The sequence below is a fragment of the Sinocyclocheilus rhinocerous genome, unplaced genomic scaffold (genome assembly GCF_001515625.1).
Source record: "Sinocyclocheilus rhinocerous isolate Xijiao unplaced genomic scaffold, SAMN03320098_v1.1 scaffold860, whole genome shotgun sequence".
Taxonomy (NCBI): Eukaryota; Metazoa; Chordata; class Actinopteri; order Cypriniformes; family Cyprinidae; genus Sinocyclocheilus; species Sinocyclocheilus rhinocerous.
Genome location: NW_015638565.1, coordinates 409,163 through 432,836, shown reverse-complemented (window position 1 = coordinate 432,836; position 23,674 = coordinate 409,163). Strand labels below are relative to the sequence as shown.

The following is a 23,674-nucleotide window of genomic DNA, read 5'->3' as shown; positions in this document are numbered from 1 at the left end:
ATCTATGGGTATGTGTGTCACACACAGTTGCAGAGAGCACACGATGAAGATGAAGATCGGGTTCAAAAGTCTTTGATAATCCACAAAAAGGTTAATCCAAAAAAGGCAGGCAAACTAAATACAACCGTAACCCAGAGATATGCATTGATGCAGAAGTCTACACTGACATGAACAGACAAATGAGAAGTGAAAACAAAGCAACTTATATACAAAGGCAAACGAGGGTAATTAATTACACTCAGTTGGACAGAATAACGAAAATCAAATGAGTGACTGGTGACAAATGACTAACTCGGGCAGGCAGGACTACAACAGAGACAAATAACAAACTCAAAACCAAACATAACAGACAATGTGTTGTTGAGTATCCTCAGAAATACAGCACATTACAGAAGTAAACACAACCATATTCTCTTTCTTTCTACAGCTGTGCTTAATTTCATAATTTACGTAAATATATGGCTCTTACTCAGTTTTCTAAGAGCCAAAGCCATGTGCTGTGCAAGGAAGAGCACTTTCTCTCTCAGTATGCTGAACTCTGGCATGTTGTTTCAATAGGTCTGAAAGCCTCAGTAAGCGAAAGGAAATCCCCCCTCGGTGAATCAGAGCTGCCAGTATATGTGTGTGTAAATCCAATGACAGGTGGTGCCTCAGGGAGAAGCTCGTGTGACTGGAGAAGAGATGATGCTCTGATGGTCCAGTATATGTGTGTGTGTGTGTGTGTGTGTGTGTGTGTGTGTGTGTGTGTGTATGTGTGTCCAGGCCTCATTTCACCAGAACACTGACCTTTTAAACATACACACACTCATAGACACATATTCATAAAGTAACAAAAGTTCCCAAAAATAAATAGCCTAACTTGTTCTTTATGGATCGATGCACAGTGTTTATGGTTAGACAGCAAAGACTGTATAAATAGAGTCAAAAAAAGCCACTGAAATGTCCATATTTAGTGACAGGACGTCACATATGTGAAGTGAATTTAAGTGGCATCAACAACTTCTTCAGAAAAATGTTTTAAAAATGATATTTATATAGTCAAAGATTGCTAAAGAAAGACTCTTGATATGAGTTTCCAAAGAACACATTCAAATAATTCAAGTCTTTTCTTCCTCCTCAGTCATGTTAATAGCTGAGCAAGTTGTTTCGCAGTCTTGCTTCTGTGGCATTGTGAGTGGCAGCTCTACCATAAAACCATCGATGTGCCAGATACCAGACACGCAGCCAATCGAATGTAAGAAGCAGGCAACAAATATTCAGTGGAAGAAAACAATGTCATTGTTGTTTTTGAAAATCAAAGTGCTGGACAGTAATATTCTGTGTAGAGCACAAATTCAAGCCTCTCTCTTCTTTGCTGAAGTTTTTGCCAGAGTTTCTAACCATAGTAAAGCCTAATTAGAAGCTACACAGATGTTAAATACCAGTTTTGGTTATGAGAAAGTTTCTTCTAGAAAGTATGAATTCAGAAAAGCCATACTCAAAAAGAAGAGAGCGAAAGAGAGAGAGAGAGAGAGAACGCATGAAAACAAAATCAAAGAAAAAAACGTGACTGTAATTAAGATCAGATTTCTTATTTCTCTTTGGCAGTGTGACTGATTATAATGAGAAGGAATTCGCCAAACTGTTTGAATTACTTGTGCTTGCTAAGTTTACTATTGCTCATTCTTAAGAATTTGAACGAACTCGTAACCCGAAGGCCTTTCATACATTCATACATCTCCGATGTGTACTAATGGACATATTAACTGAATACAGAATTCCCACTAAATCTGTATAATGTGAAATATTATTAAATTAAAAAAATTTAATTTAAAATGTAATTTAACAGCAGTTTCTATTCAGTAAACCTGACTAAATCAAGACAATTCAACCAGTTTATAGCTACATTTTGTGACCTTTCCAAACAACCAACTTATAATTTATAGTCATTATTAAAGGAAATATTCAATGTAGTAATCATCACTCATTTCATCAGAATTATTGCACTTTCACATAAGCACAAATCAAGAGAACATCAACTCATGGTTTATTCACATCATCTAGTTTCCTGATGTATAATATTCATCATATACATTAACACAAGCTTTACAATATGAAAACTGGAACAACAAGCCAATATTAAGTCCAACAATTCCAAATTATGTTAATGATTCTCTATTAAAACAATTGGGGGGGGGGAGTCACAGAAGTTGTGTGCATTTATTCAGCAACCACAATCGCAAACAATCAGAATTCATGTTTGGATTTATTACACTTTAGTCACAGCAAACAGTGTGAGTCACAGAAGTTGTGTGCATTTATTCAGCAACCACAATCGCAAACAATCAGAATTCATGTTTGGATTTATTACACTTTAGTCACAGCAAACAGTGTGAGTCACAGAAGTTGTGTGCATTTATTCAGCAACCACAATCGCAAACAATCAGAATTCATGTTTGGATTTATTACACTTTAGTCACAGCAAACAGTGTGAACGTCCACGTGAAAGAAAACAGACTATACACTTTCATTCAAGCAGAATATCGCCGTGGAGATCACTAAACTCTAACATATACGTTTTCCGGTGTTTTCAGATCATCTGTGTGTTTTTTTTTTATCAGCGAAGAAAAGCACTGGAGAAACACTATGATTGGGAGGGTTAAACTCTTGACATCTGGCAACCCACCACAATCGCAAACAATCAGAATTCATGTTTGGATTTATTACACTTTAGTCACAGCAAACAGTGTGAACGTCCACGTGAAAGAAAACAGACTATACGCTTTCATTCAAGCAGAATATCGCCGTGGAGATCACTAAACTCTAACATACACGTTTTCCGGTGTTTTCAGATCATCTGTGTGTTTTTTTTTTATCAGCGAAGAAAAGCACTGGAGAAACACTCTGATTGGGAGGGTTAAACTCTTGACATCTGGCAACCCCAAACATGAACGCTTACGGAGGCTTAACAATGCAAATGTCAAATGAAAATGAATTTTTATTTATTTTTAGGATAAATAACCAGCAGGCAAATATTGTAGACAACTATGCCTAATTAATCATGAGAAGCAGAAATCGTAATCACAAGTACAATCTGATTTATCATGCAGCCCTACTCAAAAATCTCCAAACAGATTTTTGGTTGCATAACCAGATCCTAAAGATCCTGAGCAAACTTATTTTGAACAGTGTTTGTAAACATATGAAGAGAATGAATCAGCATCATAGAGCATGTGCAGCACAGAGTGAGGATATCTCTCTGGAAAGGCAGAAATAAACAGTGCAATGGCTGCCAGGTGCCATCGGGATCATCTCATTAAAAAACGTAACAGCAACCCTGCAGTCATATGTGCCTCTCACATTGCATTATTGATTCAAGTTCCAGAGACTTGTTTCTGTCCCTGAACCGCGCCGCAACATCTAAAAACACCTTTCTAGCCTTAGGTGACAGCTTGTAATACTTTCAGTGAAAACAGCTTGTGGTTGGAGATGGCTGGGCTAAACCGGAGTGTTGATTCAAGCTGTCAGAATGGCATATGGTCACTGGCTCTCGCCAGAGAGATGTTATTCACGGGTGGACGGAGGAACGAATGCCCCAGGTATCAGTTTTCTGACCCACATACGAATGTGTGCTGACAAACATACTATGTGGGACTCGTCTGGAAGCAAACCAAGTTTGTTAAGAGTATGCAGAAGTCATGAGCTTAGCAACTTCAGTTGTATTTTTATCTCTCTTTAATTAGGGGATGGAAAGAAAAGGGCAATGGAAGGAAACAGAAATAGAAGAGTGAGTGAAGTGAACAAGAGAAAGGAAGAAAGTCCAGATGTACACTCATTCAAGTCTCTTATGCTCAACAAGGCTGCATTTATTTGATGAAAAATACAGCAAAAACAGTGAAATATTATTAAAATAAAAAAAAAACTGTGTTTGATTATTATTATATTTTAAAATGTAATTTTTCCTGTGATGGCAAAGCTGGATATTATTGTGGAAACTGTGATACATTTTTTTTTTCAGGATTGAACAGAAGGATGAATAGAAAGTTCAAAAGAACAGCAGTGCACATTACAAAATCTAGTGAGCTGCATCTGTAGCAAGCATTTAATTAAAGTTTAAAGCAGAATTTGCCTTGCAGATGAAGTGAGAGAAAAAAGTAAAAAAATTAAATTAAATTTTTACAGACTATTTCCCCCAAAATATGTGTGCGCTATTTATATTTATGCATTGCATATTTGCACAGACTGTGCATTAGCATTATTAAGAGCATCTCTCATGCGTTTCTTGTGCAGAAAACTATTTGTAGTAACTGCCTGTGTAGTCGCTTTTGAGGGTCCATTCCATTTAGGAGGCTGCCTTAGAAGGCAACTGCCTATGTAGGCCGTAGACAGCTCACTAGGTTTTGGAACAGAGCCTTGTTCTGAGTGCATGAGGAGAAGGAATGCTTTGTTTTACTGCTTCAAAAGGTCATGTTATGATAACCCTCTGCATGAAAATATTTATGCACTCAGTGGACCATGGAAGAGGAAAAAAAAACTTTAATAAAGGATCACGGCTGTCATTCGCTGGTATGTGTTCCTGTTAACATTACCGTGCAAGCTCTGCTGAACATTAAGACACGTAGGATTTTACAAGAGCAAGACATGCAGGATCTTACACGAGACATTTGTTCAGTAATCAGTTGCACTACACTGATTGCACCGTACGGTTTTGACCAAAAAATAAAATAAAATAAAATATACAACATCTTATAATATATTAAAAATAACCATCACATACTGTACAAGTCATTTGTTCAGGAATCAGTTAGACTACACTGATCAAGCTGTATGGTTTTGATTCACTAAAAAGATAAGAGTCTCATAAGAGTCTTTTGCTCAGGAATCAACTGGACTGTGTTGGTTGCGATATATATAATTTTGATTTACTAAAAAGAATTGGCTCATAAGAGTCACTAAACAGAAATTACCTAATGAGTATCATTTGTTCGAGAATCAAGACTACACTGGATGAGCTGTAATGTTTAGCATGTCCTGTGTTTGCAACCCTGTAGAACATCTGGGAACTGCAAAGCAACTTTATTCAGGATAAAACACAAGCATCCGAGTGGGAAAAAAATGGAACATCTCTCAACACAGGCAGGCACTTTAATGGGAAACTGGTCTGACTGCTTCAAAAATAAGAATTGATCCCAGACTCTGAGAGTTTCCCCTAATCTACAAGTCCCAGTCATATGCCCTACTTCTAAAGGTTTTTCAAACCCACATCCTCCACTTAACCAATACATGTCATCATCGACAAACTCAGTGCAGTTCTTAGCCCAAACAACTCAAAGCAGAGGCCAGACGGAAGCCCATCTCAAAATGACTGGAGAGGCGAGTTGTCTGGGATGAAATGGGGCAGATAACATTTCACCAGCTAAAGGAAATCAAATCTGTGAAGCCACTTTGACAGGAAATTAAACAGAACAACATGGTTTAAGACAAAAGCCCAACCAAGCACAGAGGGATTCCTCAATGCCAGACCCAAATGATCTGAAACTCAATAGGACGTACATGCAATCACTCTCAAACACTCTCCAGGAGCCTACCTCATCTGGAGATGAACGTCAAGATCAACTCCCATACACTAAAATATCTGGAGCTTAAAGATCATGTTCTTGGAGAAACGTGCAGCATTAACATCCATATCCGTCTCTGGTGATATCTTCCTCCCTCCAAAAATATTGCTTTAATAATCTCACAATAGGCCAGACCAACATACTGAAACCATGAAACACACACTCAATCTGTATTCCATCCAAATGTTTCATTCTATTAGCGAAAGGGTTATCAAATCAAGCCCAGACACGTGGTTCTGTGCTCCAACCTGTCATTTCCAGTGCTATTAATAAAGTTGCTGAAGAAAAGAAAACCACATCTGGATCATCTCACAACTGGCCTCTGCTCGTGAGAGGCGTCTCCTTTGACCAACCTCAATCGAAGATCCAGATATAACACAAAATGAAACTTCAAGACTGTATGGCAAACGCATCAGACCCGGTGGACTAACCACACCAACCACATATTGATGTCATTATGGCGATCAACCACTTTTTACAAATCACATGCCTTGATATATGAACATCATCTAATATTTTAACCCGTTTATGTCTGATATATAAAATAATCAAATAACTGTCAGGAAAAATCCATTTGGAACAGTTTATTGAACCTTTAGTATTGTGTGTGTGTGTTTTGTTGAATATCATATTTGATACATCAGGCTTTGATGGCTCATATAGTATGATATAGTGAGGTGGAGCTCATAAACAAAGAGGGTAAAAACATCTGAATTTTATTCAGAGGAACAATTGAGCAAAAATATGCAATTTGGTGCAGTTGTTATTTTTATGGCCAAAAGGAAGATTACGTTTTGGTAGCCTTTAATGCAAATCAATGAGATCTTTAAGTCAGAATAGCAGACTATTTAAATAAAATGCAAAAACAATATCAGTTGTTACTCTAAATCTTCCAATAATATGTATGTGTGTTTTTAATGTAGGTGCCAAAACTCAATGCAATGCAAGACGATGATTGAGATTGTTATATTTGATACTCACACTTCAACATGATTTTTTAAAATGATGTATGGTAGTAAACCTACATTTCTTCAGTCCAGCAAGTGTTCATCTTAAAATATCAATAACAGTATAAAAAAAGTTATTCTTACTTTAGAAAAAAAATAAGTAAAGATTTCACAGCAAAAAGAAGTGCACCATGCCCTGAGGGGATGTTTTTAGAATTTGTACTTACAACAAAAAGAATAAACTATTAATCACATCACAGAAGGCATGTAGTATATTGTGAACAACAGTTTTTCAGCTAAGTTTTGATAATGTTTCTAACTTAGAGGCCTTAGAAGAATTTGCATATCTAATATCATAAACTTTACACAGTTAATCTCAATTTTTATTGCTCACTATGCTAAACTAGGCAGTCTGATGGATGCAGTTTTTTGTTTCATTATGCCTTTTATGCTCTTCAATCCGTTTGAGCTCAAAAGGTAGGTCCAACCTTGTTCCAGTTCTATGTTACCATGTGTCCTGCCTTCAAACCAGCCATGCACCCTCTTGTCTAATAACCCAAAATAAACCTCAGTCCTCATCAACAGTAATAGAGGGATGTGGTGTGGTTTTGGCACTACCCAGCCTGCAGGGAGCAATGGAGGATGTGCATCTCGCCAGCATCCCTCCACACCCTCTGGCTCCTTTCAACACCCAATCAGCCACAGCAACAAAGAAACATAAACCTGCAGCACCCGGCCAGCATACAAATTACGACACCTCAAAGGTGCTTTTTATGTGGAGGACTGTGTGCAAATTTACAAATAAAACCTTCAATTCCTGTCAGACTCACCGTTGGAAAAACCCACAACCAAGGTTGGAAAACTCGTGGAGTTTACGTTATGTTCTTCGGGGTTCTTCCTGTAGGTTCGTGTAGGATAGGTTGCTTTTGCCGCCCTTGCACATGTCACACACACACTAAAAGACAAATGCTAAAAGAAAACAGTGAGTTTTGGGTGACAGGCTGCATGTATGTCAGTTTCAGGCAGAGCGAAGCAGGACTGCTTTCTCAAGAGTGTTACTTTTCACCAAAGCCTCCAAAATCAACATTCCATCACAAGCTAAAAGAAAGAAAGAAAGAGAGTGAGCTGTTGGAACTTTGTGCAAGCATGGATTTCACGGACTTGGCCTCGTCTCAAGGCTCAAAGACTGAAGCCATTTGTCTATGTAGACATGGTCAACTACCTGTAATCTGTCAGATGATGGTCCAGTGAATAGAGGTGAAAAACAATGAATAATTGGGTCTTTAGGCACAAACAGAGTGAACAGCCAAAAACTGTCATAGCTCTAATTTAGAAGTTAGCACACATGCCTTGATACTCATGTGGGCGATGCAAGTTTTAATCATGCTTGCGACATTTCCTGATACTCTTCACTGCTCTTGACTCTATTTCTCGTCTTATTTCTCACTGTCCCTATTAATGAAGTATAAATCGTGTATATTATGAAGCATAAAATAAAGTATATTGATCAAAATGAATATTCAGACAGATTTTATGTTTTTAAAGACATTTAGTTATATTTTAATTGATAAAAATACAGTAAAGCAGTAATATTGTGAAATATTATTACATTTTTAAAACAAAGTTAGTAAACTTTCTAGTTTAAACATGTAATTTATTTCTGTGATTGCAAAGCCGAATTTTCAACAGCTAGTTTTCAGTGTCACATGATCCTTTACAGAAATAATTTTAATGTGTTAATTTGGTGCTCATTATTTATTATTATCAATGTTGAAAATGGTGCTGCAAAATATTTTTGTGGTAACCATGACAGAATTCTTTTCTGGATTCTTTTATGAATAAAAGTTCAAAAGAACAGCATTTATTTGAAACAGTACAAACAATTTTTTATGACTACAGTATGCAGGTCTTGCAAAAATACCCCATACTTTAGCACTGAAAAAACCCCAAAAAAAACAGGGAAATACAGAGAAATATTATCCAGGCAGCAATAAACTAAAGTAAAAATGCTCAATGCATCTGCTTTTAATGACTCTCAGGAGTGCAGCACAGACAATACCAATACTATCAGCGTCTGGGCATCTCAAAATTCTCAATTTCTGATATATATGTTAAACTGGGGTGTTCGTGGACCCCTGCTATCTCTCAGCTGGCTTCTGAGCTGTACTGCCATGAAGTGAATTCAGAATTTAAAATTGCTTTTGTAGGTGATGTCATGGTGGAAATGTCCAGACATCTGTCAGCCTCACAGTTTAATGTGGAATCTTTCTGTGCTTGCGCTAAAGATAAAACAACACAAGGACATCACAGATTAAAAAAAAATACAAGATGGGAACCATCATTATTTTCCATTAGAAAATACATAAGGTACAAGGCATTTAAATGTGGGGAAATTGACATCTTTATGTAATCGTCCCATTACTTGAGGAAACTGCTCAAGCGTCAGAGCATTAAGCTGGAATCCTAATTCTGGCTATGACTTCAAAGTGTTTTCACATACTGCATGTCTCTCGAAAGGTCTCCAGGTGAAGATCATCAAATAATTTCAAGCTTCATTTCTTCTGTGTGGAAAATAGAAAGCGAAAGAATTCTGTTTTGCCTAAAATGTGCACTCGAAATCACCCAAAGCAGTGTCACAGGTCAGCGCTGAAGGACACCAGTGAAAAGATGCTGCCGGAACTCAGTCTTTGCACAAATATGTGTCAGTTCCATTAGAAGAGGCCTTCCAACAGCCCATATGGCAGCAAGGGACCTCAACCAACATGACATATAGGTTTAACGGTAAAGATAACTCCCTAAATGGGAAACAACCAGAGGTGGCTAGAGGAACCTTTAGTGAACTACACCAGGATCTTTCCTATCATAATGGACCAGCCTGGAATATAAACATTCTTCAGGTTATCCTTTACATGGCCACAGACACACAGAGCAGGAGAGGATCTCTGATGCATCGTTTCTCAAAGCTCTCTATGAGGTGTTTAACTACAAATGAATCCAGTGAACAGCAGACAATCATGCTTTTGGTGTCTGACAATATCCTATGTCTAAAGTCTCTCCTGGTATGGGGAGTTTTTACTGTGGCAGTTTTCACTTCTACTCTGGACTTTTATAACTTGTGAGGTTTGGCTGCGTTTTAGATCATTTGCACAAATATGTGTCAGTTCCATTAGAAGAGGCCTTCCAACAGCCCATAATGGCAGCAAGGGACCTCAACCAACATGACATATAGGTTTAACGGTAAAGATAACTCCCTAAATGGGAAACAACCAGAGGTGGCTGCGTTTTAGATCAGCAGCGCTGAACACTTTACATGCACATAGTTAGTCTGTAGCACATTTGCAGAAAGAGGCAACACAAGGCGTTTTCGGCCTCTAATGCCTCTAAACAGGTCTTTCATGAAGATTAAATGAAGTAACAAATCATCAGGCTTTAAAAATCATGATTTGTGCTGTGCCTCTGTATAGTTATTACAGATGTGCCACTTCCTTGTGAATAGAATTATGACCATGAGTTGACAGGTCATTTTGTTCTGTTTACTCATTACTAACATGGGCAGTTGACTTGAAATACTTTTGGGATACTGATGTGTGGTGCTATACTTCTAAGACTATTTTAAACATCTAAAAAAGCATTTTATTATTATTATACCCCTTTTATGGTCTCATGAGAATTGAGAAACTAAAGAATATTTTTTTACTTATAGAAATTAATAAATTGTCACACCACAGGACCAAATGAAATAAATAATTAAATGAATATTACAATGAATGCAAAAAAAAAAAGGTTAAAAACAAGTGAGAAAAAAAATGAAAATCTAAAAAAAAAGGACAAAATAAAGAAATAAACAATAACAACAACAACAACAATAATAAATTCAAAACACGTCGATAGACTTTTTTTTTATCAAATGGTGATCAGGCACCAATAAACAAATAAATAAAGTTGATTTAAACAAAAACTCACACAACTCATGGTACACTACGGAGTCAAAGGCTTGGAAAACTTCTAAGACTATTTTAAACATCTAAAAAAGCATTTTATTATTATTATACCCCTTTTATGGTCTCATGAGAATTGAGAAACTAAAGAATATTTTTTTACTTATAGAAATTAATAAATTGTCACACCACAGGACCAAATGAAATAAATAATTAAATGAATATTACAATGAATGCAAAAAAAAAAAAGGTTAAAAACAAGTGAGAAAAAAAAAATGAAAATCTAAAAAAAAAAGGACCAAATAAAGAAATAAACAATAACAACAACAACAACAACAATAAATTCAAAACACGTCGATAGACTTTTTTTAATCAAATGGTGATCAGGCACCAATAAACAAATAAATAAAGTTGATTTAAACAAAAACTCACACAACTCATGGTACACTACGGAGTCAAAGGCTTGGAAAAACAGTAATCGAATAGTGTATCTTGCCTGTCACCCAGCATTTATTTTGCCATATGTTGAATTTATATAAATGTGAATTAAAATCAGTTTCAAACCGCTTTCTTTCCTCTAGCTTCTTTTAAAGGGTCAGAAGATACTTTTAATCTATCTTCCTCTAAAGATACTGAAAAATCAGCAGATAAAGTGTTTTGGCCTTGCTGGCATATGCAGACATGCCTATTATGAAGAAAAATGTGTCATAAAATAAATAAAGTTGATTTAAACAAAAACTCACACAACTCATGGTACACTACGGGGTCAAAGGCTTGGAAAAACAGTAATCGAATAGTGTATCTTGCCTGTCACCCAGCATTTATTTTGCCATATGTTGAATTTATATAAACGTGAATTAAAATCAGTTTCAAACCGCTTTCTTTCCTCTAACTTCTTTTAAAGGGTCAGAAGATACTTTTAATCTATCTTCCTCGAAAGATACTGAAAAATCAGCAGATAAAGTGTTTTGGCCTTGCTGGCATATGCAGACATGCCTATTATGAAGAAAAATGAATGTGTCATACATGGAAGCTACGGTTTTCTTTTCTTAATAGAAGCATAGTTTAAGATAATTATCTGCGAAGCGAGGAGACAAAAAACATCTGGTTACTGTTCCAAAAAATGAACACGAAAAAAAAACTAGATTTCCACATCCGCATCATTTACTGCGAGTACCACAACCATGCCAACGTCAACAGTGCAGAGAAACACAGAGGTCTGCCAATTACTGTTAAAGCTCACTTTATTTTTATACCCAGACTCCCCAGCACAATTGCCAGGCAGGTGAGTTTTAATTAGGGTTGGAGCTGAACTCTGCAGGGCTGCGGCTCTCCAGGACCGGAGTTCGCCACCCCTGGTATAGACTGTTAAAGGCATTACACTAAGACCTCACTTTGTCACCTTTGTAAAATATAATAATCAGGTGTGCTGTAATGTGTACCTGTGTGTGCACTGCAGCACAGGCAGTGCTGTTCAGTTTAGTTAGGACACAAGAACTATGACATCATGCTAAAATACACTGTGGGACATTGTGTTATTTGTAAAATACAGGGCAGTAAATGTTTAACCAGACAGTACAGACTCACAGTTTTGAATCGTACCATTGACAAAATCAATTTATTCTTGGTTTTTCCTGACTTCATTAGGTTAAGAGCATATTAAGGCCTGTGGAAAGTAGATTCTTCTTAGCATGGCTCTCTAAACACTGTACATAAAGCCATTTTAAAGCCTCTAGTTTACATTCATGCATTCAGCAAGGATAAACATTTTTTTTTTTTTTAAACAGCTTTTAATTTGATGGATATTATTAACAACTCATAACAAGTTGCTGTCAAGTGAAGTAAAACATATACGGATCATATACCTGACAGGCCGGTCTGTTGACTGCACAATGTCAAATATTAATTTAGTTAGGACACAAGAACTATGACATCATGCTAAAATACACTGTGGGACATTGTGTTATTTGTAAAATACAGGGCAGTAAATGTTTAACCAGACAGTACAGACTCACAGTTTTGAATCGTACCATTGACAAAATCAATTTATTCTTGGTTTTTCCTGACTTCATTAGGTTAAGAGCATATTAAGGCCTGTGGAAAGTAGATTCTTCTTAGCATGGCTCTCTAAACACTGTACATAAAGCCATTTTAAAGCCTCTAGTTTACATTCATGCATTCAGCAAAGATAAAAAAAAATTTTTTTTTTTAAAACAGCTTTTAATTTGATGGATATTATTAACAACTCATAACAAGTTGCTGTCAAGTGAAGTAAGACATATACGGATCATATACCTGAAAGGCCGGTCTGTTGACTGCACAATGTCAAATATTAAGACCATGATACATTTTATACATGATAGACCGCCATCTAGTGGACAGCATCTAACATTGAATGAATATTACAGGAAAAAGTTTACCCAACAATTTAAACGCTTTAATTACTCACCGTCTTGTCGTTCCAGTTCTAATTTACCTATTCAATTATTCAAGGATAAGATGCAAGAATGATCCAAAATAAGACGTATTCGAATACTGTTCATTGAAACGCTGTTGACATCAGTTGCGTTTAGCGTGCTGGTATGTAGTTAATTAAGACGTTTTCTTAATCAAAACAAGATGCACTGTTGAAGTACGTGAAATACAAGGCCTAATTAAATCGCGAAGGTAAAACGTGACTTAAAACGGTCACGTGCACATACGTGAGTCAGGTGTTTCGACTTCCGCATAGGACGCGCTTGTGAATTCTCGTTCCCAGCTGCTCTCTCCTCGGGGTATATTTAAATAAGAGAAAGAAAAACAGTATACAACATTAGTATGCTATTACAAATGATTGCGAACTGATATGTACAACTTAATACGACAGAGGTCCTTATAACGGGGTGGAAGAGGGAGGAGCTAGGAAACAAGGAATTATCAATTAGTCAGTGAGTTGAACGTGAGATCCAGATCAGTATGGATGAATTCGGAATAGCATACTACTACCACCACACTACTACAATATGCTGTAGTGCAGCTACTTGTATGGTGTTTTTAATGGTTACTCACCTGCCTATAGCCTTAGTAATCCTGAAGACATTGATTAGCTTGTTCAGGTGTGTTTGATTAGGGTTGGAGCTGAACTCTGCAGGACTGCGGCTCTCTAGGACCGAACTTGCCTACCCCTGACTTAAGAGTATGACTTTAGCCGGATTAAGGTAATCAAAAATCTGTTTACATGGTAGATTCTTAATCAGTCAGAGTATTGTCTTAATCGTGTTAAAATCGGATTATTGTTGTCCATGTAAATGTACTCACTGAGAAGAACTGGAGTTGGAACCATGAAATATAACAGTAGGTGATGTCACTGTAATCACATGCAGTTAAACACGTCAGCAGCGGGCACTAGAAACAGAGCGAGAAAGAGATCACTGCGCAAAGCATCTGGCATAAGTGTAGGCATAGTGTGTGTACTGTTAAGTAACTGCATTCTTGTAAGTGATGTATGTGTGCCTGATAATATTTACACTCACTTTGTCAAGATAATGAACATCTTTATGAGCAAGAGAGTTTAGTGCCACATGTTGTTTAAATTGTCCCTTTATGCGTCAGAGTGTTTATGTTTGCATGTGTAGCTCGTGTGTTATGTTCTCAAGTTGCCAGGGGGCCCAAGCTAAGCTCCACATGGTGTGTGAGCCAGATGGCCTCACTGGTGGCTTCTCCCTCCTCAGTGGGTCTGATCGGAGCAGCGAGGTTCCGGAAGTCATGTCGGAGTTTGAAAGCGACAGTGACATCACCCTCCTCCCTCTGCGGAATCACTTTGATGAAGAAGCCAATCTTGTTTGACTTTCTAAAGGCCACCACACTGAAGATACAAAAGAGTACAGACTGTTATTCATGAACGGCAAAAACACAGGAAACGATGCTATCAGATGTTTAAAAGCAGATGCCCCAAGAACATAGACTAAACTTGTAGCTGCAAACTTAAATGTTCATCTATAATACAAGTTCTGCTCTATCAACAGCATTTGTGGCATAATAGTGATTATCAGAGGAAATAAATTTGGCATTCAGCTCAAAAATAAAGCTTCTATATGCTGTATGTACGTTTTTTACCTTGAAATATCAGTTTCAAAATCATTCTGATGGTACACTGACTTCTAATAAAGCGAATGGCTTCAGTTTCTTCCCCACGCTTCCCCTCAAACATCTGTTTTGGGAGTATGCAAGTTTGTTGAGCGGTACGAAATTCCACAAAAAGGGTGGACTGCTTTACGGCAGCAACAAGAGCTCATTTACAGCTAACTACTGTAATTACGACAGTGATATACTTACAACAGTGAATTCTATTTAACTGTAGGGAGCTCAAGTCACAAAAATACACAAAACTACACAGTTGCTTTAATATACAGACCCTATGCACAGGATTTAAATCTGTAATGCATAGACAGAAGTTAATCTAGAAAAGTATTCCCACTTCAAAAAGAACGGTTAAGAAATTAATTCCTATAAAGCTCATATTTGTGTCAAACCACTTACAATTAAGCTTGAGAATACTGACCCAGTTTACTTTCCACTGTAAATGCCTTAACTCTAACCGCAATTTTTAGATTTTTAACAATAACCAGGGTCAATTATTTTTTTATGGTAATCAGCATTATGATTCGTCGATTATGATTGTGGAAGGAAATTGTGTTCCTGTGGCTCAGTGGTAGAGCATTGCGTTGGCAGCACAAAAGGTTGTGGGTTCGATTCCCAGGGAACACACGTACTGGTAAAAAATGTATAGCCTGAATGCACTGTAAGTCGCTTTGGATAAAAGTGTCTGCTAAATGTATAAATTATTAATTAATTAATTAAATTATTATTATAATTAATTATTATTAATTATTAAATTGCAGAATTTCACAGAATGGATTTAAATACAGCTAAATGTGTTAAAGGAATGGTTTACCCAAAAATAATAATTCTGTCATCATTTACTCACTCTTCAGTTGTTTCATACCTATTTGAACATCTGTTTTCTGCTGAACACATAAGAAGATATTTTGAAGAATGTTCATAACCAAACAGTTGCTGGTTGCCAACTGGAAGTCAATGGGGACCAGCAACAGTTTGGTCATCAACATTCTTTAAAATATCTTCTTTTGTGTTCAGCAGAAGAAAGAAAATCAGACATATGGTACCTGAAAGCATCATCAAAATAGCCAAAGATATTTCAGGAATGGGGGTGTGATAAACTTAGTGAACGACTGATGTTCAAATTCAAAGCAGGCTCCATGCAGCCCTACTTATTAATAAATAAATAACCTATTCAAAGTCTGTGCCCCAGACTCTGTATTACTGCAATCTCATCTTCTTGGTAATTTATGAGCTAAATTGATTCATCTGCTCTCAGTATCCATCAGCAGAGGTGGTTCTTACTCTGGGTCATCCTGAAAACCCTGAGGTTCAGCCAGTTCGTCATACTCAGCGGCGGCATCTTTCCCTGCCAGGACCAGTTCCTTTGAGGGCACCAGCACCTATTAAACAATAATTTTTCATAATAAAACCATGGGGGCACAACACAAGGCAATGACACACTGCAGCACAGTAATGGTGAGGCTGTAATGACTCTATCATGTCCCCTGCAGTGGCCCACTCAAGGTAAACAATGTCTGTCTGGAGACTGAACGGAGTGTTTGCTTTTGGAGCAGTGTTCATTTTGACAGCAAATTTTGATTTAGTCTTAGTCATAGTCTTTTGACTAAATGCCATTTAGTTTTAGGCATATTTTAGTCATCTGAATTGTTTTAGTTTTAGTCGACTAAATCTACAGTAGATCTAATGGGTTTAGTTAGTGTAATGCATTTATTACGCATTTCTCTAAAATTTCCAATCTCATTATATAGGTTTGATATTAAGGTTTTATCATGCAATATAGACACAGATTTAAATGCTGTGACGCACAATATGCCTTTATATTAACATTAAATAAAACCACGTCTCATAAAGAAACAAGAACATGGTCCTGCTTTCAATGAAATACCAATGGTTATATAATATTCATTTTTTATAACAACTTGCCACATTCTTCATTCTTTCAAGCAGACAAATTTATTTATATAAATAGATTTAGATTAATCCTTATTAGGGTTACTAAAGTCAAAAGCAGTGAGTGATTTTCTCTCTTTCTTTTGTTGCTTGATTAACATCAATGACACATTCAACAGCAACTAAATTAGGCTGCTGTCCCTTTAAAACAGAATGCAAGGATGTTATTATACTGATACACATCCAATATTCTCCCAACGGTTCACGCTCACTTAAGACGTAACCGAGTGTGTTTGTGAATACTCGTCAAAACTGACTATTCGACATCATTTTGTGTGTATTTCTCTGTGCAACGCGAAAGAGAACTGAATTCAGTACTCGTGCGCTGTGAGAGATGCGCTTTTCTGTGTGTGTGTGTGTGTGTGCGCTCAGAAAACCGGACCGAATTGAGTTCTCTTTTGCATCGTCGTGCTTTTCAAATGTATCCATATGTCTGCTCTTTTCTTACTCCCATATATTGACATTTTTTAGCGTTTTATGAGATGTGCAGCAATAGCTTATGTCCCACCGGATAGATAAACACGCATTACATTTAAAATGTTCGCATAACCTCCTTACCTCACAGGAGATTAGTTCTGACTGGATCTCTCTCTTCCCAAATCGTCCCTCCCTAACATTTTCGCCTCGTTTTAATTAGTTGACGAAAATATCAATACATTTTCGTCATAGTTTTTGTCATTCAAAATGAGTTTTTATTTCGTTATCGTCTCGTTTTCGTCGGTGAAAAAATGTTGTTGACGAAAATTCATCATCAATGAAATTAACAGAGAGAGTTTTGGAGAGTCATGCTTCTGCTACAGCTTCAGCTCAAGCCACATAAGTACAATTGTCCAAATCAAAAACCAACCACAAGCTATCATTAGTGGATGGCTAAAGATTTGTTAACTCATTCATAAATTCTCAAGGGAACGTCTCTGAATTAACTGATGCTCACCCCCGCTTGACAGGTGCTGGCGCCCCCCTGGGGTTGAAAACCCCTGTTATAGGACATACAGTACACACTGCTTATAATTTATTTAAATCACTATAATTCATATGTACTGGTAGTTATATAGGCTCAGCTGTGGTGTTTTACCTTAGCAGTGCTGTTAATGTCATCTGGGTCTTCCTCTTCACAGGTGTACAGAGACACATGAGTGATGTTCTCCACTGGGTTGGTCAAGGTCAGCAGAACCTGACTCTCCTGTATTACAACAAAACACTACAATTACTTACAAATGTAAAAAGTTCTATAACTTAAAATGACAAAGAAGTGTAACCAGACTAAGCCTCAAGTTCAAATGGTCTTATTTATTAATTTATTAAAAACAGAAAACAAATAAACGGCATAATTTCTTTTAAGTGTCCCAGCATTAATCAAACTTGCCTTCATATGACGCAGGTTTGGAATGGACATGATTCTCACTTCAGGAATGTAGCTCCTGTAAAAAAAAGAACAAATCGTTAGATGATTGATTTCATACACACTCAAAGAACAGCAAATAAAATAATTCAGGGCACAGCCACATATGACTTACACTGCCACAAGCTGGATTTTGAACTTTATTGAGGTTGGATTAAATTCTGGTTTGCTCAGATTGTGCTCACATTTCTGAAATTAATGGATGAGGAACAGTAATTAACAGCAATTTAAAGTGTTATTTAACAGATTTGCAGATTAGCTCAAGGGAATTTAATACAAATATGAAATCAAATGAGCTTTTCAGATATAAACTACCATTCAAAGGTTTGTGGTCAGTAAGATTTTGTTTTTGAAAGAAATTATTGCTTTTATTTAGCAAAGATGCATTAAATTGATCAAACGTGATAGTAATGTTACAGAAAAATCTATTTCAAGTTCATGTGAACATCCTATTCATCAAAGAATCTTGAAAAAAAAACTGAAACAGTGATAAGAGCACCAAATTAGCATACAAGTTACATTTTAAAATATATATATATTTTTTTATTGTAATAATATTTCACATTATTCCTTTTTTTTTTTTTTTTTTTCTCAAATAAATGCAGCATTGGTGAGCATAATAGACTCCTTTCAAAAAAAAAAAAATTTTACCAACCATAAGCTTTTGAATGGTAGTGTATTCTACCATTCAAAAGAAAAAGAAAAAAAAACAAGCCGAATGATTTTAGCTCAGTAATTCAATGACAGCGTTTTGAATGGCTTTCTCTGGAGTGAAAGAAAAGCTGTGGATGTATTTACATACCCTGCAACGCAGAGAGCGTTTCATTAGCAGGTGCTTGTGTCTGGGGTGCAGCTGTGAAGCTCCTGCGGGCTGAAAATCAGGCTGTAGCAGCCTCTGGCGAAGAGTCGTTACTGTATCAAAACACAAGCAATGTTTAAAATATGCATCATATAACCATGTCAATAAAGATCTAGTCATAAAATCACTGCCTTAAAATCGAAAATTTGGTTCAGTTCTATCAATTTAAATTCTTACAAATTTGATCCTGAACATGCAACTTCCAAAATCACCCCATGACACCTATATGTCTGGATCTATATGGCTGTGCCTGCGATTACTGCACTAAAATGGTATCAGATTAAAACAATAATTAAGTAGTATTATTGGGTGAAGCAGGGATGAGACCAACCTTCAGGAAGGTTGACAGGGCGGGTGTAATAGTCTTCAGGCAGGGGTTCCACTTCATCCAAAGCCTGTGCTGGCTCTATAGTGATCTCCTTCTGGTCTTCTCCTTCTTTTAATCTGAGAACAATACAGCATCATATAGACGAAGTCCACAATAATTTAAAATGAGATGCATCAATTATATTGGTACTCAACATAATAATACCTGCCTTAAACACCACTAAGCAGTGGGATGCACCATCCAATTTTTCTGAAAGGCAATACTTACGAAAGACCATACAGGGCACTGATTGGGGCTCCAGATCTCTGTCTCTGTAGTCTGGTTCCCAGTCCATACTTCTCCTTTCAGACATAAATACAGACCACTTAAGTCTATGATAATAAAGAGTTATTCTAGGTTTAAGGTACAGCTCATTATTGTTAGATGAATGCTAGTGTCAGACTGTTTGCTGAAAGGGTGCATATAGTAATAGTTAACCATAGTTTAAGCACAAATGTTGTCTAAAAACTTGCTTTCCAAGAAACCAACTGATTGATTCAGGGTGAAATCTTGTTCTAAATCTAAATAATCAAATAGGTCTGCAACTAAACTTCAAGCATCATTAATAAAACTCCAAAAATAAATACCAGGCATCCCGGACTGTGCCATTAAAGCCATTGCCTGGCAAATACAAATAAAAATTGTGTAGAGAATTCCAAGTAGCAATAGTGAATCTCATGTGATCAGCAAAGTCATTTAGTAACAGATTAGACATGCTAAACTGATGGGGGGGCTGGGAGAAAGACCTTCTTAGTGTTTCTGTAAGAATTGTGGGGGGAAAAAAATACCACTCACCACCACGTGAATTGTGTGTTGCTGGAGAGGGGTATAAAACCAAAAATATCAGCGTGCACAAGCAAAGAAAAGGAGAGAGACAGAATCAAGTGAAACAAATGCATTCAAGCAAACATTAAAGTGGCAGTTTAAAGCACAAGGAAACAAGGATTGCATTAGTAAATAAGACATGCAGCTCAAAGTGCTGTCAGTATCCAGTCATGTATTACAGGGTTAGAAATTAACCATCTGAAGCCCTCATTTCTCCAAATACACTACCGTCCAAAAGTTGGGGGTTGGTAAGATTTTTGAACTTTTTATGCTCATCAAGGCTGTATTTATTTGATCACAAATACAGTACAAACAGCAATATTCCAATTTAGTATATTTTAAAATGCAAGTTATTTCTGTGATGGCAAAACTAAATTTTCAGCATCATTACTCCAGTCTTCAGTGTCACATGATCCTTCAGAAATCATTCTAATATGCTGATTTGGTGAACCGTTGGGCTGCTTAATATTTTTGTGAAAACCATTTCTTCTATTTATTTATTTTTTTTTAGTATAAATCATTTGTAGCATAATAAATGTCTTTACGGTTACTTTTGAGCAATTTAATGCATCCTTGCTTAACAAAATAAAAATAAAATCTTACTAACCCCTAATTTTTAAACTGTAATGTATATGTACGCCAAACAATTGAAAAAACATGTTATGTAGTCACATTTCAGATCCTGGTAGGTTTAGTAAACTTAGCCAGCTTTGATGCAAATTTTAAGTAAAGATGTAAAAAATTTTTGCACATTTTAGTTTTGTACAAAATGTGCAAAGAATTGATTTAATTTATTACACATTTTCACAATTAAAAAAAAAAAAACAACACAAATTAGCAGTACTTCAGTGTAACTTAAGTTTTTAGACAAGAGACTGCCCAAGTTTAGACTCTAGACAAGACAAACCACACCCATTTAGTGCTTACTCAATGGAAAGTAAATGTTAGGTTAGAAGGGTGTTTCTAGACATGGTGGTGTGAGTGTTTACCGAGAACGCCTGAGGCATGAACGGGCGTCTTCGTGCCAGCTTCTTCCTGTCTCTCTCCAGCTTCTCTCTCTGGGCCAGCTGCTGGTAATACTCAATCAGCTTGTTGATCTATTTAGAGATAATAAGTGATTTGTCAACTACTTGAGACAGTTCGATGGAAAATGTAATATTAATTTAATAAGAGGAGATCTTGTTTTAGACATACCCTCTGAGTATGAGGGTTTTCAGGCTCCTGCCATCCTCCACTGGCTAATATATAAAAGAACAACGTTTTACTACAATGTGCATGCAGATTAAAATGTTCTAACCAGGCACAAAGCGACAAGCAAAATGTCCTTATGTTAATTTCAACATTTTTTGGTCACTTGCTTCTATTTGTGTCATGTTCCAGCCCAGAGTGAAATATAATTGGCCCAAAATCCTTATTATTAAAATTCATATTCTGTGATGATGAGCTACAATTATGACCCTTTTCACAGTATTTCACAGTGTTGTCAATAAAATTACAGTAAGCAAATACATCACTTCTGGTCAGAACATTAGAAGATTATGTATATTTATAGTATGCGTAAAACTAACCTACATCAATACAACATAATAATGATTTTAAACCATTAAAATTTAACCAAAATAGCCATCTTGGATTAAATAGGACAGATTATAGTTAAAATCAGCTGGGTTTACTGATGAACCAATACTGACATTGGTACATATGTCCACATCAGGAAGTGCCAGAACTCACCCACAGATTTGTCAGCCATGCCTACATCTCTTGAGGTCCAGCGACAAAATCCACAGGCCAGGTAGTAGGCCTTCTTCATTGTGGTTTTGGTTGGGTCATCAGGCAGTGGTGCTGGGATGTTGGTGGCCCGTGTGGAGAGAGTGTGCATACAGCATGGACAGTCAAAGCAATTGGCACACCTGAAACCAGTGGATCATAGAGCATTTAACATCATTACGAGGAAACACAATCTATCTGACCTGATATAATATTATCATAGTCAGTTTATTAAATAAATGTAAATCACTGAATCTTGAATAGGAAAAAGTGCAGCCAGTTTTAATGTGCCAAAAATTCTATATGGCAAGTATGTAATTAGTTAATGTCAATGTCAAATTACAGATGATGTTAGATGATTGAGATTTTTTCCGTTATTCATTCACAGGCCTGTCAGATATTTAGCACAGATGTGGTTTACCTATTCTTCTTGAGCTTGGCCTCAGCTGACGGCATGTTCTCCAGACAGCTGGGACAGAAATGGGAATCGACCTATATAACAAGCATAACACCAAAACAATATTTTTATGTTTTTGCTCAAAGAAAATGTATTGGAAAAGTAGAGAAAGGCTAAATGGAACTCGAATCATTGTGCCGGAGGTAAAATTCACACATTGCTTTAGTTAAAATAAATAAATAAACAATAATAAAAATAGCCCAAGCTGTCTCTACAGGGTGTGGTAGTGTTTATGCCGTCAAAATAACACGAATGGCTCCTGCAAGCATTAACACATTGATTTTAGAACCTCATTCGTCTTTTAATCGACATAACGGAAACGAACGAAAACAGCAGATTTTTTATTTCATTCAGAATGCTTCTACTAGCTTAGCTTGTCAAATCCCTAAAAAAGATGGGTGGTGCAGAAGTTAACTGACTGGTTTCACAGCCAATTGGATAGCGCTATTGCCGTATAATTTATGACGGAAAGAAAAACTAGCCAATCACAGAACCAGAATTCCTTACACTTAGACCGATAGGCGGGTACATTACTGTCATCAATAGCCTGTTAGCTCGCTCTTAGCATGGCTAACATCTATTGTGTCAACTAAATGTCACACGCCGCGTTACTTACTTCATGTGACACGCATTCCAAAGATCGCAGCTCACTGCAATATCGGCAAAAATATAGCTGAGAGAGCGGAACGCGAATCTTTTTCTCGCCTCGGACGAGATAAAGCACTTTCTCTGGCTGCAGCAACGTCGCCATTTCTGACTGAGTTCCTGCTGCCTATGTAGGGCTTGGAGTCGATTCCAAAGGTTGGGGAAGGGGAATCGATTCCTCATTCAGAGCCTTTTTCAGTTCAACAAAGCTTATCTATGGGTGCATTTCAAACGGAAGGCTGCATCCTACGAAGGCTGCACACATTTAAATTCACGAAAATAAACTGAAAGAAAACGAGTCGGTACTGAGATCATCTGAATTTTAGGATGCAGCCTTCCGTTTGAGAAGCACCATTCACCTCCCTCATGCTCGCTAAAAGCCGTAATTAGAGAGTTGTGAGATAATCAGCGCGTGTCGGAAACGAAACGCCCATTGCCATGACGGAATGACAGTCCTGGAGACTTGTCAATACATAGAAAAGATGAAAAAAAAAACAGAGAAAAGATGGTATCGATTGTATACAAGTCTGTGGTAATTTATAAGATGTGATCAAACAAATTTACTCTCAAAAGTAGTTAGCTAACTTACAGGAAAAGCTACACTGTTTTAAAAGTAGCGTCACTACTTTAAACCTACTGAAAAATGTAGTTACGTAGTGCCACTACTCCAACACTGGGGCAGACATTATGCAAATGTATTACTTCGTGACGTAGAGCCGTAACAGAATAAGATTCGAATTCCTGACGACTCGTTTAGGCGATTGCGAGCCGACTCTTTTTTTTTTGATAGACAATACC

At 36.8% G+C, this 23,674-nt stretch overlaps 2 protein-coding genes across 3 annotated transcripts in view; both read right to left on the bottom strand.

Annotated features, from left to right (window-relative positions):
* Window positions 1-13,143, bottom strand: part of LOC107749747 (synaptopodin-like) — a 49,358-nt gene extending 36,215 nt beyond the window's left edge. The window contains exon 1 of the mRNA XM_016564900.1: window positions 12,932-13,143. The gene's annotated coding sequence lies outside the window, so the exon portion shown is untranslated. The remainder of the gene's footprint in view (window positions 1-12,931) is intronic.
* Window positions 13,144-13,727: 584 nt separating this feature from the next.
* Window positions 13,728-22,999, bottom strand: LOC107749746 (dynactin subunit 4). Of its 2 annotated transcripts, XM_016564897.1 has the most exons (14): window positions 22,848-22,999; window positions 22,196-22,266; window positions 21,739-21,917; window positions 21,202-21,245; window positions 20,997-21,104; window positions 19,978-19,998; window positions 19,411-19,484; window positions 19,147-19,259; window positions 18,759-18,868; window positions 18,072-18,145; window positions 17,921-17,975; window positions 17,630-17,737; window positions 15,886-15,983; window positions 13,728-14,326 (listed from the first exon to the last, which is right to left on the bottom strand). In XM_016564897.1, exons 1-14 carry the CDS (start codon window positions 22,980-22,982, stop codon window positions 14,113-14,115), a joined length of 1,404 nt encoding a protein of 467 aa, XP_016420383.1. In that variant the 5' UTR covers window positions 22,983-22,999; the 3' UTR covers window positions 13,728-14,112. The 2 variants fall into 2 exon arrangements, with proteins under 2 accessions (XP_016420383.1, XP_016420384.1); XM_016564898.1 differs by lacking the exon at window positions 19,978-19,998.
* Between the last annotated feature and the right edge of the window lie 675 nt (window positions 23,000-23,674).

Coding starts and splice junctions, on each gene's coding strand:
- LOC107749746 (XM_016564897.1), bottom strand. CDS start 22,982: ATGGCGACGTTGCTGCAGCCAGAGAAAGTGCTTTATCTCGTCCGAGGC. Junction 21,105..21,201: donor AAAACCCTCATACTCAGAGG/GTATGTCTAAAA, acceptor ATCTCTAAATAG/ATCAACAAGCTGATTGAGTA. Junction 17,976..18,071: donor AAAATCCAGCTTGTGGCAGT/GTAAGTCATATG, acceptor TTTTTTTTACAG/GAGCTACATTCCTGAAGTGA.